The sequence below is a fragment of the Xyrauchen texanus genome, chromosome 18, assembly GCF_025860055.1.
Source record: "Xyrauchen texanus isolate HMW12.3.18 chromosome 18, RBS_HiC_50CHRs, whole genome shotgun sequence".
Taxonomy (NCBI): domain Eukaryota; kingdom Metazoa; phylum Chordata; class Actinopteri; order Cypriniformes; family Catostomidae; genus Xyrauchen; species Xyrauchen texanus.
In genome coordinates this window covers 10582922-10600106 of record NC_068293.1, presented here as the reverse complement: position 1 = coordinate 10600106, position 17185 = coordinate 10582922, and the positions used below count along the sequence as shown (strand labels likewise).

General features: G+C 42.8%; 1 protein-coding gene across 4 annotated transcripts in view; it reads right to left on the bottom strand.

The window, feature by feature from the left end:
- Positions 1-2598, bottom strand: part of LOC127658745 (follistatin-related protein 1-like) — a 57442-nt gene extending 54844 nt beyond the window's left edge. For 2 of the 4 annotated variants that reach the window (XM_052148220.1, XM_052148221.1), the window contains exons 1-2: positions 2443-2598; positions 445-504 (exon numbers count right to left, since the gene is read on the bottom strand). In XM_052148220.1, coding sequence (XP_052004180.1) covers positions 445-504; positions 2443-2445 — 63 coding nt within the window. In that variant the 5' untranslated portion in view covers positions 2446-2598. Of the gene's footprint in view, positions 1-444; positions 505-2415 lie in introns of all 4 variants that reach the window. The other 2 variants (XM_052148218.1, XM_052148219.1) reach the window with 1 other exon arrangement.
- Between the last annotated feature and the right edge of the window lie 14587 nt (positions 2599-17185).

The window sequence follows — 17185 nt, the reverse complement described above, 5'->3', positions numbered from 1 at the left end:
CAGCTGTCCGTTTACAATGTCTTTGAATTTCCAATGCAAAGACCACCAACCTCTCACCACACACAGAGTTCATTAACTACACAAACACAAACCAGGTGATGTAAATGTGTTTTTTGTGACAGATGCAATCTCATGCCTTAGCTGGCACAACATTCTTAAATAAAACACAATAATATATAGCCACTTCTTTTAAATCTTTAACCACTGTGTGATAGAAAAGTTAACGGAAAGCCCCTCTGCATATGAGAGAATAATTTTTAAAAGTCATTGTAAAATAAGTAGGTTATATAGGACTTCAGGACAAGGGCATGGTCAATCGTAGTCACTTGTAACAGACTGAACTGTTCTATCTTCATACAGTTCATTAGGTGCAAGTTGGATATAAGAGCAAAAAGATAAGCCCACTTTACCATAATAAATACAAGCAGATTTCCTATAACTTACCTCGGCATGACAGTACACTACAGCCAGCAGGAAAACCACAGCTGGTAAACATCGAAACATCTGTAATGGGCGTAGCAGGCGGAGGGAAGTAAAAGAGGCAGACAAAGAGAACAAGACATTACAAACACTGAAAGCGTTCAAGAAAATACTATAGGCTACAAGTTGTTTAGATTGTAAGGTTGTACTCAGAGTTACTGCTGTAAAGCTGTTTTTATATTGGACATTCCTGGACATTCCTTAGACATTCGGCAGGCAAAGTTAGGGAGTGTCTCTAAAGTGTGAAATAGACAAAGGATGGTAAAAAACAGATTATTCTGTGGCTATCAAAACATGAGTAGCTTTATCCAGATGTAACTTAATATTGTCAAACAAGTTAAGTAGAAATATATGGTACAAAAAACAAACATTTAAAGTCATAAATGGCGTATTCCCTAGGATATGTAATGATGTTAAACAATGTAATGCATGAATGTCAGACCTATTATAGCACATGTATAAACAATACCTTTCTAACTTACATGACTTTTATTTTGGGATTATAACTTTTATTTTTTTTTATGATTTTTAACTTTTATTTAAAAAAAATAAAACCTGTGTGTGACCTGATGATGTGTGACGTGATGATGACCTGAGATATGATTTTGTGTACTTTTTATGAAATTTTGAAATGTTCAAATCCATATAACTTCTTGGTCATGTGACCTGATGACCTGATAACACCTATCATTTTCAAATCCATATAACTTCCTGAGGTCACGTGACCTAGTGATGTCAGACCACCAGTAATTGCCAATTTTAGAACTGCCATTATTGTACAAAGGGCTTCAACTAGGTTGTTGAGAAAGTAATTTCCCATAGTGTCAGCGACGCAATGTTGAGGGACCATCATCGAAAGGGAACGATTGATACTCGTGAATGAGACCATTTTAAATGTAGAGAAACATCTTTTTATTGGGTTTTCAATTAATTACAAACTAAACTTTGATCAGTTCCTCACTCAAATGTATAATACTGTATGTATTATATAGCATTAGTAACTTTAGCACAAGTTATAAGGACAACTGAGATCCATAAAAAAAAAATAAAATAAAAAAACACATTTTAAACCAAAATCCAAAATCCAACTCGTGTAAGATGTGATGTAGGTGTTTGTGAATATATTACAGGTGGTGTGACATCATCAGGACATGTGTCCAGGAAGTTTGAAATGTATGTCAGGAGGTTGTGAATGCATTACAGGTGGTCTGACATCACTAGGTCAAATGACCAAGAAGTTATATCGATTTTAAAAGTCAAAAATTCATAAAGAATACACAAAATCACATTTCCAAAATCAAAGTAGTGTATGGTGTGTTATAGGTGTTTGTGAATATATTACAGGCGGTTTGACATCATCAGGACACATGATCTGGAATTTTTTGTATTCTGGATTTTAGTATTTTATAAATTCCAGACAAATACACAAAAAATATTTCCACAATCCAAGCTGTGTAAGATATATAGCAGGTGTGTGAGATCTTCAGTTTAAAAAAGCAAGAAAGTTAAATAGGTTTCAGTTTACATTGAATAGTTATAACAGGGATATAAATAATAAGAAAATTAACAATGATCTAAATTCAAATGTATTTGCTGACCAACATAAACATTACACATGTAAAAAGAACCACTTTTTAATGTAGTCATGTAGGGCCTAATAATGCATCTCTTAACTGATATTTGTGCGTTTTGCACTTTTGAGACACTCCCTAACTTGGATTGCCCTTGTTGGAATCGCTGTTGTCCGTTTTTCACTTTTGATGCTTTAAACAATTACATTTATGAAATAGCATCATATTTACTTTTGCTATTGTGATTTACAGTGTTATCTAACGACACACAGCATGAACCGCCATTAGTTTGCAATTACACACCAATTAATGTTAAAGGAAGGATCGAATGTCTAATTAATATCCAATATAAAAACAACTTTACCGCAGTCTCAGCGTTGTTGTTTCTCACCATTTTCTGAGGAAGAGCCGGTTGAGTGTGTTGAAAAGGAGAAAGAGCGTCTCGGTCCGCTGTAGACCGTGAATCTGAAGATGTGATTGCAGGAAATTCGAGCAGCACTCAGGAATCCGTTTCTTCCCCCCTCCGTGACGTGGCACGTGAAAAGCCATGGAGCAGATCCAGATCCAGACACCCGCAAACACTCCTCACTTCAGTAAATGACCGCTATCTTCTGTCGGCTAGCACAAACTGTGCATTGGTAACGGATTTCGGTTACACGTATGTTGCAATACTGCCTAGTGCGTACATATATTATGAACATGTAATGATAATTAACTATACTATAGCTTGCAAGGCAGTAAAAGAATGCTGCTATAGGTAAAAGAGTTAGAAAAAGCGTGAGCCTGAATAAAGAGAAAGAAGCAGAGATTGATAGTAGGCTAATGTGAAAGAAAATGGACAAATAGTAACATCTGAACATAATTTGCATTCTGAAGATGAGTCACTTCAATGTGGAATTCTCCCAGTGTATGGACAAACTTTTTGAAGACTTTCAAACTTTAATCTTAAATTTCTTAACAACCCACATACTTGCTGAAATTATCTACAAAACAAAGTTTGAATGGTCTGTATGTTATGCGTTTTGGGCTTAATTAATTATAAAAGTTTAATTCTTAGCTTTGGGTGTTTACGTAGGGAAAAAAACTATTTATGTTGTAGAATGTTTGTGGAATATCTATAAAGTGCTGTTTTGCAATCACTATAAGGATAATTACAATAGGAAAACTAACAGTAACAATTTACAGTAAGGTTCACTAACAATAAACTACACTTTTATTGCATTTATTAATCTTGGTTATACCGCAGGTCTGTTGAATGCTTGATTCTGATTGGTTGACAGACATTCTAATTGTACATTGTATTGCCAAAGCATTTATATGAGCATGAAAAAGAAAAAAAAACATTAACAAAGTAGAACAAATTCTATATTGAACAAGTGTGGAAAAAAACGGGAAAAATAAATAAAATAAACAGTGTATACTTTCAGTGGTGTTTGTGTGTGTACAAGAATTTGTATGAGTTTGTGTGTGTGTGTGTGTGTGTGTGTGTGTGTGTGTGTGTGTGTGTGTGTGTGTGAGCGTGTATTTATCACTTTGTGGGGACCAAATGTCCCCATAAGGATAGTAAAACCTGAAATTTTTGACCTTGTGGGGACATTTTGTCGATCCCCATGAGGAAAACAGCTTATAAATCATACTAAATTATGTTTTTTGAAAATGTAAAAATGCAGAAAGTTTTCTGTGAGGGTTAGGTTTAGGGGTAGGGTTAGGTTTAGGGGATAGAATATAAAGTTTGTACAGTATAAAAACCATTATGTCTATGGAAAGTCCCCATAAAACATGGAAACACAACTGTGTGTGTGTGTGTGTGTGTGTGTGTGTGTGTGTGTGTGTGTGTGTGTGTGTGTGTGTGTGTGTGAGCGTGTACTTATCACTTTGTGGGGACCAAATGTCCCCATAAGGATAGTAAAACCCGAAATTTTTGACCTTGTGGGGACATTTTGTCGGTCCCCATGAGGAAAACAGCTTATAAATCATACTAAATTATGTTTTTGAAAATATAAAAATGCAGAAGGTTTTCTGTGAGGGTTAGGTTTAGGGGTAGGGTTAGGTTTAGGGGATAGAATATAAAGTTTGTACAGTATAAAAACCATTATGTCTATGGAAAGTCCCCATAAAACATGGAAACACAACAAGTGTGTGTGTGTGTGTGTGTGTGTGAATTGATGTATTTTGCTGCTAGTGAAATACAGTCTCTTTGTTCACCAAGTAAATATTGAGCTTGTGCATCATTCTTCAACATTTTGAAGTTGGGACAAATAATAAAAAATTTGGGAAAATAGTGTTTTCAAATTTCACTATAATTAGGGCAGGTGGTTAAGGAGTGCAGCTCTATTTCTATTTGTCCTTGGATACATTACGGGCATAACCTGCCCTCTTTGGGCATCCAGCTCTGTCTGTATCTGCCCTTCTCTATCGCCAGGCTGTGGTCACTCAGTCTGTACCTCGTCATGTTTTTCCTCAGTTTGTGGTCTCTGACTGTACTCAGGTATTCTGCTATCGTGTAATCTCTGTTTAGGGACAAATAACATTGTAGTTTGCTTTGATTATGTGTTGTTTCATTCCAATAAGTTCGGTACTTTTCTTTTTGTGCGTTAATCATTTGGTTGTGCCGGATTGTGTGGATGAGAGTGTCCGTGTCCTGAGGATGATTATTGTTAGTCGTGTTAGTCTGTTTGTGGAGTCTTAGGACCAGCTGAATGATGAGACTCTTCTCAGCGTTCATTTCATGGTTTTTAAGGGCTTTGCTGAGTTGGGGGTCACTCAGTTTTAGATGTTCCCAAAATTGAATGGCTCTTTTCTCAATGTGGATTAATAGAGGGTATTGGCCTAATTCTGCCCTGCATGCATTATTAGGTGTGTGTCTCTGTACCCTAAGAATGCTTTTACAAAACTCTGTATGCAGGGCTTCAATCTGATTTTTGTCCCATTTGTCAAATTGGTGATTTAGGAGAGGACCCCAAACTTTGCTGCCATATAGTGCAATAGGTTCTATGACTGATTGGAATATTTTGAGCCAGATTCTAATTGGTATTTCAAATTGGACAGATTTTTTTATGGCATAGAAAGCAATAGGTTACTCACGTAACCCCGGTTCTCTGAAACATCGAGTGGAGAGATCCACCTATGGGAAGGGCATCCGTACCTGACCTCTGCAGAAGCATCCAATTGCACCAAGTCTGGCTAGACAGACAGAAGCACGTGACCTCTGCTCGGTAAGGACCCACCCCCTTACCTAAGAGCATATAACAACCGGCACGTGCTGCTGCTCCTCAGTAAGTATATTCGCTTCTTGTGCAGCAAGCGGGGCAAGCTTGGTGGATCTCTCCACTCAATGTTTCAGAGAACCGAGGTTACGTGAGTAACCTATTGTTCTCTTTCATCATCTCGTTTTCGAGATCCACCTATGGGAGACATGGACAGCTCCCTGATTGCACAATACACTCACAGTGAGGTCCTGCAAGCCAGTTAAGGGAACGGTCGCCCCAAGGAGGCGGTGCTTGACATGTCCCATAATCACACACATGGCAACACTGAAGCACACAAGTGAGAACTGTGTACAGGTAGAGCATAAGTAAAATATTAGTGGCACAAACATAAAAATCAGCCCAGCAGCATACAGTAAAGACAACACCCAGGCAGGAATGTTAATGCATGCTTGGTGTGCACAGCCAACCGGCACATTACCCCTTTTTCTTACTTTATATATATATATATATATATATATAAAGGAAAGGAGCTAACAGGGGAGGGGCTATGAAGAACCCACCCCCAAGACAGAATGAGCTACCGGGGTCCTGGTAACATCCAGCCGGTAGTAACGTACAAAAGTATGGGGAGAAGCCCATCTGGCAGCAGAACAGATGTCCTGCAACGAAACTCCCCTGAACAGAGCCCAAGAGGTGGCCATGCCCCTCGTGGAGTGGGCTCTGATGCCTTCTGGAGGCAGCACTCCCCTAGATTCATAAGCCAAAATGATAGCTTCCACAAGCCAATGCGAGAGGCGTTGCTTAGAAATGGAATTCCCCGAGTGAGGGGGGCCCAAGAGATAAAGAGCTGATTACTCTTCCGAAAAGCACTGGTCCTATCCAAGTAAGCCCGGACCGGACACAGACCATTCAGCCTCTGATCTTGAAAGACAGCAATTTTAGGGAAATTCTTCCCAGGGGCTCAAAAAGTGGCTGACATAAAGCCTCCAGCAAGAGGTTCCACTCAGGAACAGTTCTCCTAGTAACTGGGAGAGAACGGCGGGCACCCTTCATAAATCTACGAATGAGGGGGTGCTGCCCTGCCGTTGAGCCATCAAACCCAAAATGACAAGTGGAAATAGCCGCCAGGTAGACCTTAATAGTGGAAAAAGACCTGCCTTTATCCATAAGGTTTTGTAAAAAACACAAAATATCAGAGACTGAACACTGATATGATGTGGAACCATGCCCATCACACCACCCTTCAATCACTTGCCACTTACAGTCATATAGGGTTCTTGTGGAGGAGGCCCTAGTATTCTGTGGGGGAAGCCCCATCAAGCTTAAATTTGTCCTCTCACGGGTCAAGCCCAAAGAGCCACCCTGTCCGGGTGTGGGGGATATATCTCCCCATTCGCCTGAGAACACAGGTCTGTGCGTAGAGGGAGGGGCCACGGTTGGGCATGCAGAAGAGGAATTATCTCTGTCAGCCATGGTGCCTTGGGCCACCTGGGTGCTATCAAAATGAGGGACAGGCCCTGCTCTCTCACCCTGGCCAGGGTAGGTATTAACAGACATGGGAGGAAATGCATAGAGCAGCACTTTGGGCCACGGGTGGGCTAGTGCGTCCACGCCGAGGGGCGCGTCCTCGTCCTTTAGCGAGAAGAACATAGGACAATGGGAGTTTTTGCAAGAGGCGAAGAGATCTACGTTCGCCTGTCCGAATCTTTCCCACAACATGCCCACTATCTGGGAGTGGAGTTGCCAGACTCCGTAGAGCGGGTTCCCCCTCTACAGAAGGTTTGCGCCCCTGTTCAAAATGCCTGGAACATAGGTCGCGTTTAACGACAGGAAGTGCTGCCTGCTCCACACTAAAAGCCTGTGAGCTAGGGCATGAAGCTTGAGCGCATGCCACCCTGGCGATTGATGTGTGCCACTGCTGTGGTATTGTTGCAGCGAACGAGCACATGATGCCCCTGCAAGCGGGGCAGAAAATGATTCAGAGCTTTGCATACAGTCATGAGCTCCAAATAATTTATGTGGGCTGAACGAAGTTCGTTCGGCCACGAACCGTTCACTGTCCTGCCCTCCTGAGTGGCTCCCCACCCTGTTAAGGACGCATCTGTCGTTACCACTTTTCGCAACATAACAGCCCCGAGAGGGGTCCCATGTGCGTAAATGTCTGCGCTCCTCCATTGGCGCAAGGCTGCTGTGCACGAGCGTGTCACTGTGACAGAGCGACAGAGGTCACGTAATGGGCTGAAGAGGAGGGATAAAACCCACTTCATGAATGCCCTCATTCGCAGAAGGCCCAAAGGCAAAACCTGAATAGCTGATGCCATAAGACCCTGTAATCTGAGACATGTGAGATATGGCACTTTTGTCCCCTCCTTGAATTGTGATAGACAATTCATTAGAGAGCGAACGCGTCTTGTGAAAGGTGCGCGTGCATGGAGATTGAATTTAGCTCCAGACCGAGGAATATAACACTCTGGGCAGGTGTAAAATTGCTCTTGTTCACATTCACTCTGAACCCGAGTGATGTGATGTGCGTGAGCACACGGAGAGTGTCTTAGTGAGAGGCCGAAAGGGAGGACTGTGAATTCGTAGCATATGCCCTGATAGGCAAAAACAAAGGGGGGTAGATACTGATGTGGAAAAAAGCATCTTTCAGATCGACTGATGTGAACCAGTCGTTCTGATGAATTGTGTGCCGTGTGTTAACATACTGAAATTGTATTTCCTCAAATGTTTGTTTAACACTCTGAGATCCATAATAGGAAGTAGAGAGCCATCCTTCTTTGGAACTAGGAAATAACGGGAGTAAAACCCCTGATTGCATTGATCTAGGGGTACTACGTGAATCGCCGCCTTCGTGAGGAGGGAGGAGATTTCTTCTTTCAGAATGTGAGCAGCGCTCTTCTCTGTGTGAGAAAAGATAACGCCGCCGAAAGGCGGGGGTTTCCTGGCAAACTGAAGTCTGTATCCGTTCATTATGGTTCGAATCACCCACTCGGGAGCCGACACAGCCTGCCAAGCTGTTGTGTGATTCGCAAGTGACCCCACCTGAGACGGGGAAGTGCTTATTGCTGCGTTTATGCCCGATTTGCTCATTTGAAATGCAATGGCACCATCTAGTGGACAACCTAGGGGCGACATAAGGGGTTGCAGGGAGATGTTCTCTCTCTGTAATGGATTTATTTGATTTTTTGTGTTTTTGTGAAACACTGGGGTCAAAGCCTTTACTGAATGTGTGGGAGAGATGTAATAGGGTTGGTGTGGTGACACTGCTCTCATATTTTTTCCCACTGTAAACACTTCCAGCACTGGGAGGTCCCCCGACATGAGCTGGACAGGGGAACACACATTGTTCTGAACTGAACACACAGGGTGGGCACAGGGGGGTGAAAACCTCATTTTTTTGTGAACTAGGAGGGTAGAATAAGAGTCTGGGGGGCTTGTGGCCCGAGAACGTGGACTCAAAGCCCCCTGAGGCCGTGCACCAGGCCGGTCGCTTACGTTTAGAGTCGGATGGGGTAGAGTTGGGGGGTTTCTTGGCCGCAGCTGCGGCGAAAGACATTCTACCCCAGGGCTTAGCAGAGGATGGGTTACTCTGCTGAGGAGGTGGCTTATTGCATGGCTTTGCCTTACCGGGGTGCTGGAAAGGACGCCCCGAGGCAGGGGGTTGGGTGGTCGCACGGGGGGCACCTGCCGCGGTGCCGCTTTCCTAGGAAGGCATAATTTGAGTGCTTCGTCCTCCTTTTTCTTTTGCATTAAAGTGACGGCAGGGCCAAAGAGAGCCTGGCCAGGCTCTACAGGGGCACCCGCAATGCACCGCTTCTCACTGTCAGGGAGGCCCGACAGATTAAGCCAAAGTGCACGTTCTCCGGCCACTGAGAAAGCCATAGAGCGCCCGCAGGCTTGGACGGCCTGACGGGCATTTCGGAGAACAAGGTCATTGACTGTGACAATCTCCTTCCACAGAGAGGGTGTGGGGGTCCCTTTCTCTAGTTGCTGCCCCATGTCGACCAGGAGTTCAGCCTGGTATGCAGAGAGAAGGGAGGAGATGTTGAGGGCCCTGACAGCCAAGGCTGAGGCTTTGAAAGAGGCATGGTGTATGGAGGCAGAAAATTGGTCCATTTTGTTGGGGAGAACAGGCTTGGGGGGGCAAGTAGGCCACCTTGAGAGGGATTAAGGTGTCTGGCGATAGAGGGCTCGGTGGCGGGAGGGGGTCACCCATGCCAATGGCCGTCATATCCTTCACTTCGAGGCCCCCCAAAAATACCTCATATGCTTTGCGCATGCAGGGAGGACGGGGAGAAGTTGTTTTCTCGGGTCGGGAGGGGGTCCCAGGAGTTTCCTGTCTTACACGTCCCTCTCTTGGTCAGTGGCACTTTGTAGGGCTGGCCATTCGATATTGAGGCGAACGGCCGCTCGCTCACAAACCTCGATGAGGACGGACTGGGGGAGGGCCGCGGGGGCGTTAGCCTGGGGAGTCATGAAAGACGGGATGGTCTCCTCTTCCTCTTTGTCACCTGGTCTTCGTCACCAGAACCAGCCGGCTCATTGGCGAACGAGGGGGCCCCTGAGAGAATGACCTCAGGGAATGCCGGGTTATTTTGATCGGCCCAGCTAAGAGAGGCTGCGCCCCGGGAAGGACCCAGGAGCACGTTGTCATCACCGTTTCCCCCATCGGAGTCGGAGAGTTCAAGGTTGGTGCACTGGGTAGCGGCGACCTTGAGCCTCCGTCGCGTGTTTGAGGCCCATGCACACGACACAGAAAGGATGAGGGTCTCTGGCTGCGATGAGGGCACCGCACGCAGGGGAAGTGGTGAGAGAGAAAGGCCGGCAGCCTGGTGGTAGTTTAAGCGAGCGTGGGCGGCTTGCAAGAAACAGCTAACCTGGCTGAAATAAGACAGTCATGTCTGGCGGAGGCTGAGCTGAGCGATGTGTCCTCCTGTAGACAAATTAGTGAAAGTCAAAATCCAACCGAGCTGAGAGAAAAAACAGAGGTCGCGAGAAGTGAATGTCAACTGAAGAGCAGCAGCGCATGCAGGTCATTATATCCTCTTAGGTAAGGGGGTGGGTCCTTACCAATCATAGGTAATGCGCTTCTGTCTGTCTAGCTAGACTTGGTGCAATTGGATGCTTCTGCAGAGGTCAGGTACGGATGCCCTTCCCATAGGTGGATCTTGAACATGAGATGATGAAAGAGAACCCTTCTTGCTTTTGCTTTCAGTTCAAGGTTTCCGTTTTCACTGAATCTCAAACCAAGGTATGTGTAGTTTGTGGCATGATCAATTTTGTTCATACCAAGGGTCTCTTTCTCTCTCTCTCTCTCTCTCCTCTCTCTCTCTCTCTCTCTCACACTATCACCCAGACTCACACACATACACCCCCATACAACAGTTTCTATATTATCCAAAATCACTTTTAATATCAGTGGAAAGCACACTTGCGATCGCGCTCTCTCTCTCTCACACACAAGCGTACGCGAGAAACAAACAGAGCCTTAATTTCAGCACACCCCTGTGACCCATTGGGGTTATAAACATTTGTTTAGCAACGGAAAAGCTATACAAGCATGGCGACACTGAGAAGTAGACTTATACTTAACTATGAAGTAATATAACTGCTGAGGAGAGCCACAACAAATAGAGGTAAACCCACAAGCTCTCTCTCTCTCTCTCTCTCTCTCTCTCTCTCTCTCACACACACACACACACACAAACACTTTTGCCCGCTATACACTGTTGACATGGGCAAAAATCCCATATCAGTTGCGCTCTAGTAGCTACTAACAAGCAGATCTTCCAAAGAACTTCATTTTGTACTTGCTCACTAAGTGCAGTGTTGTAAAAACACTGCAATACAGGGTCAATTACAGAGTACAGCTGTAATGAAGTACAGCTGACCAGAAAAAGCATGTCATTTCTTTCTTATGAGATGCATTTATCTGTCTACCAACAAAATAAATATAAAAAACTGACATACATAGTCCTTAATTTTCTCATTTAGTGAAGACAAGGAGCGTATTTGCTATAACTGTCCTCATGATGGGCACTGTTGTAACACTACACTGGGACAGTTGTCCCACCTCCACACTAATACATTTTTGGTTGAAAACAAATTGACTTTGATACATTTATTCCTCACATCAACACAGCAACATTTTCTTCCAATGTAAAAGACTTTGAAAAATCTCTCTAGTGCTACATACTTTGCAAAGGAGGAACATAGGATTATATAGACTATATATATCATTTTCATTTTCAACTGAAAACATATTAGTGTGGATGTGGCCCTGGTACGTTCATTATGAAAGATACAGTATAATGAATTGTATGTATATTATGTCCTAGTAAATTAACTTCTTATAGCTGTCATTACTTTTACAATGGCTTGTTTTTCGCATAGACATAAAGAGGTACACAAAGGCAGACATTGCATTAGTAATCATACATGATGGAAATCCTCATTCCGGATGTTGTCACCTTCAACTCTTCCAAATCAGCACCTCTTCATAAATGTTCATGAAGTGAGTTTTATGAGTTGATTAGATACAGACAGTATAATAATACAACGTCTAATAAAGCTTGAAACTGTCAACAGCTGTTTTTCTCGTAAAGTGTCAAGTCACAACTGTGATTCAGTGTTTCATCACCGGAAAGATGTCACTTTAACTGTATTATGGTGGAAAATTCATATATAATATATATATTTTTTTTTCTATCTTTTTAGACTATATGTGAATGAAAGTTCTGTCATCATTCACTCATCCTCATGTTGTTCCAAACCCATATGATTGTTTTTTGTTTTAGTTTTTTTGCCTTCCACAGAATACAAAAAGAGATCTTTAGCACAGTGTTCCCACTAGGGATGTGCCCAAAGCCAAATGCTCTATTCGGAAAAGCCCAAATAATGACTTTAAAATGAATAACAGATTAATCCGAATAATATATTAAAAAAATATATTAGTTTGACTGAATATCCAAGAAGCACAACAATAAAGCAACATTTTAAATTAACATATCCAAAATTACAATGAATTTATGAATCTGTGCAGCCAATATTTATGAAGTGTAATGAATGCAAATGTTCACGGTGTGATTTCAGATCGGATGGGTGTGGTTTCGACTCGTTTGTGATGGTTTTGGTCACTGCTACATGTGTGCGTCTGGAGCTTATCGAGTTTATCAATAAGATATGACATCATATATACTTTCCACTTCTTGAAATGTCTATGTTAATGTATCACACGATTCACACGTGATTCTCATGTATATATTTATAGCCTAAACATGAGCGCAATGTTAAATTCCTGATCTGAATTGATGATTTCACATCAGAGTTCGTCTATCCATCTCTTAAAGTTGACTTTATTCTGAAAAAAGTTCAAATGCTCCATATATTATTCATCTATTCGGAATATTCCTGCTTATGTAAAACAAAGAAACTGAAACATGCTGTCTCTGATTTTAAACAAAAATAATTTTGTTTAAAATCATTTTTAAGAATATGTGTTTTATTTTTTGAATATATGCTTTTAAGATGTGATATAATTTGAAAGAAAGCATATCAACTGAGCTTTTTAGAAACGTCTGTCAATCAATCATTTTTTATGATTGAACTTTAATAATAAATGTAGCAACCATGCATGAATGGAAATGTTCAAATTAAACTGAAGAATATGACTTCTGACAAACATTGGTAAACTCAGCCAGAACCAAAAAATAAAAGCATAAAATATTCCTTAATGTTACTGTCAAATATTATCTTACCTGAACAATTTCAGAAGCTTGTATCACCTTACTGTCTACACTCTGGACTTGGTCACTGATCTTTTTAAATTGAGTTATTTCCAAAAATGAGGGGGGCACATCGCAAATCTCCAATTAGTGTTTACAGTCTGATGCCACAGGAGAACATTTCTAAGCTCCACAAATAACTTTTTAATCTCTAGTTCTTTAGAAAACCATCTATCACTAATGGTTTTTACCAGAAACCAATGCTGAGTTGGGAAATGCATACTACTCATAATACGCTTACTACTTCTGCCATAACCATCAATGGCAGAAATAAAATTATGAACTCGGCTCAATGCACTGCAATTCACCAAAACAATAACTCTGTTAATCTCTAAGAGCCTACTGTAACCAAATAAGAAACATATAGCCAACTCAAGAATCCTATACAGCAAAATATGTGTTATATTATTTATATATATAATAAAACAGTTCTTTAAACCTACTGCATGATGCTGCAAAATACATTGAAGATCCTCTATTTTTAAGAGTGCAGTCAAATAGAGAAAGATAAAATACAATGTTGGAGCAAAGGGTTAGATGAATTACATAAAAAATGAAAAGAGTGATAATTAATGGCCATTTATTGTTTGAGGTGTGTGATCCATGACAGACATCCCCATGTTCAAACCAGGGGTGGTTCTAGACAATTTTGACTGGGGGTGCCAGGGGGTGCCAACATTAGCTTGGCTAAACAAAGCTAAACACATTCACTTTACAATACTTGACAAGAGACAATGGCAAACATGAGGGCTTAAATACACAGACAGGGTAACAAGACAGCCAATGAACAGACAGAACTATAAACAAGATAACAAGACTAATAAACTAAAACCAATGACAAACTAGAACTGATAACAACATAATGAAACAATAAATCGAAAAAAAACATGAGATGATGAAAACAAGACACATGAACATGGAGGGAAACATGAAATCACATGACAAGGGACAGGAACTAGACTTTTCAAAATAAAAGACATGATATAAATAAACATGATATAAAACCCAAAGTTCTGTAGGGAGCTGGAGGGGGGGTCTTGAGGCATGGGGCGTGGTCTGGCGAGACAGGGCGTGGAGCATGGGATCAGGGTGGAGCCCATGGGGGTAGAGCTATGAGAGGCTCGAGGGGCGGGCCTGGACCATGGAGCTGAGGCGGGGCATGGCATGGAGCAGACTCTGGCTTGACATTGCCTGGAGCTGACTCTGGCGTGGCTGTGACATGGCCCGGAGCTGACTCTGGCGTGGCTGTGACATGGCCCGGAGCTGACTCTGGCGTGGCTGTGACATGGCATGGAGCAGAATCTGGCGTGGCTGTGACATGGCCTGGAGCTGACTCTGGCGTGACATGGCCTGGAGCTGACTCTGGAGTGAGATGGCCTGGAGCTGACTCTGGAGTGACATGGCCTGGAGCTGACTCTGGCGTGGCTGTGACATGGCCCAGAGCTGACTCTGGCGTGGCTGTGACAGGGCCCGGAGCTGACTCTGGCGTGGCTGTGACAGGGCCCGGAGCTGACTCTGGCGTGGCTGTGACATGGCCCGGAGCTGACTCTGGCATGGCTGTGACATTGCATGGAGCTGACTCAGGCTTGGCTGTGACATGGCATGGAGCAGAATCTGGCGTTGCTGTGACATGGCATGGAGCAGACTCTGGTGTGACATGGCCTGGAGCTGACTCTGGTGTGACATGGCCTGGAGCTGACTCTGGCGTGACATGGCCTGGAGCTGACTCTGGAGTGACATGGCCTGGAGCTGACTCTGGCATGGCTGTGACATTGCATGGAGCTGACTCAGGCGTGGCTGTGACATGGCATGGAGCAGAATCTGGCGTGGCTGTGACATGGCATGGAGCAGACTCTGGCGCTATGTCATGGCCTGAGCTGACTCTGGTGACATGGCCTGGAGCTGACTCTGGCGTGACATGGCCTGGAGCTGACTCTGGTGACATGGCCTGAGCTGACTCTGGGGACATGGCCTGGAGCTGACTCTGGAGTGACATGGCCTGGAGCTGACTCTGGAGTGACATGGCCTGGAGCTGACTCTGGAGTGACATGGCCTGGAGCTGACTCTGGAGTGACATGGCCTGGAGCTGACTCTGGCATGGCTGTGACATTGCATGGAGCTGACTCAGGCGTGGCTGTGACATGGCATGGAGCAGAATCTGGCGTGGCTGTGACATGGCATGGAGCAGACTCTGGCCTGGCTATGACATGGCCTGGAGCTGACTCTGGCGTGACATGGCCTGGAGCTGACTCTGGCGTGACATGGCCTGGAGCTGACTCTGGTGTGACATGGCCTGGAGCTGACTCTGGTGTGACAAGGCCTGGAGCTGACTCTGGTGTGACATGGCCTGGAGCTGACTCTGGAGTGACATGGCCTGGAGCTGACTCTGGCATGGCTGTGACATTGCATGGAGCTGACTCAGGCGTGGCTGTGACATGGCATGGAGCAGAATCTGGCGTGGCTGTGACATGGCATGGAGCAGACTCTGGCGTGGCTATGACATGGCCTGGAGCTGACTCTGGCATGACATGGCCTGGAGCTGACTCTGGCGTGACATGGCCTGGAGCTGACTCTGGCGTGACATGGTCTGGAGCTGACTCAGGCATGGCTGTGACATGGAATGGAGCAGACTCTGACGTGGCTGTACTTTGCTTATTTTATTTGTACTTTTAACTTTTAAGCTGCACTTAGATCCTGCTCCTGTTCATTACAAGTGCGAGAAGCTAAAACATCTCTTGGATGCCATCTAGCCACAGTTTAAGTTTAACTAACAGAAACAAAGAAAGCAAAATGCCACAACTGCAGCAAGACTTGTCATACATCTACAATACTGCATTTTACTGAAATTCATAAAATACAGTAATATTAAAATAATGATACAAATTATTTGGAATAATCTGTGGTACAAACTTTGTGTACTACTGTCAAAATACTTTAGCATTTTGAAAGGAGCAGTTCACCAGAAAATGAAGGAATTGTTTACCCTCATACCACTCCACATCTACATGAATTTCTTGCTTCTGTGGAACAAAGTAGATTTTTGGAAGAATATCATAGCCACTCTTGTTCATTTGATAAAAGTCATTGTGATTGTGTGAGAAACAGATCAAAAATGTAAGTCATTATTCACTGATAAGTCCAATTTGTGAACAAATCATTCAGACAGTTTTGTGAATTTGATCAACTGATTCACTGAAAAGTTGCAACTCAAAATAGAAACTTGATGATGGATGGGAAATCTCTAGTCCTCCCATGAGCATGCTAAGAAGAACCATAGAGCAGATTTTCAGTGAATAATAACTTACATTAACACTATAACATGGCTTCAAAAGACTCACTGTGCAGAACACACTGCACAAGTCACTACTTTTAAGATATTTCTAAGTTCCTTTTTAATTTTTTCATTTATTTATTTTAAGCTAGACAGCCTCATCATTCACTTTCTTTATGTAGACAAGAGTTTCTCTGGATATTCTTCAAATAATTCATCTTTGCATTCCAAGGCATGATGAAAGTCATATGGGTTTGTAGATTAATATGCATGCAAACATTTATGTGCAGGAGAACAACTGCACTGGCACATGTAACCACATGCCTTACAGGAAGTTAAAGAGAAAAGAACTTGACCCCACTGACATTTGCAAAACATACCCTTAGTACATAATTGGCTGTATAATCTGGCTGTATAAAGTTTGTCTATTGGGTTTGGAATGATATGAGGTTGGGTCAAAACGTTTTTATTTTTGGGTGAACTATTCTTTAAAGTGAATAAAGCATGGCCATTAAGATTAAAATATTTGTAAATCACCCAGTTTATTATTTTTTTTTAGTAACCAACAGTTATATATAGTTATAAAATATTTTTGAAGTCAGGCAACAGAAGTCAAGATGAAGATGTCACAAAAAGATGTAAAACAACAACAACAACAAAAAAGTTAAATTCCTCCTTTTGTTAAATATCTTGATACATTTTCACTCACTATCCTTCACACAGGTTTACACAGGACATTAATAGCCTCCAGTGACCATTAGTAGCTGAACCTACTGGACAGACATCTCACAGTGATATGTGTCTTTTTCAAGGTTTGAAGAATGAGACCCTGGGATCATTACCAGAAGATCAGTAATGAATTTGATT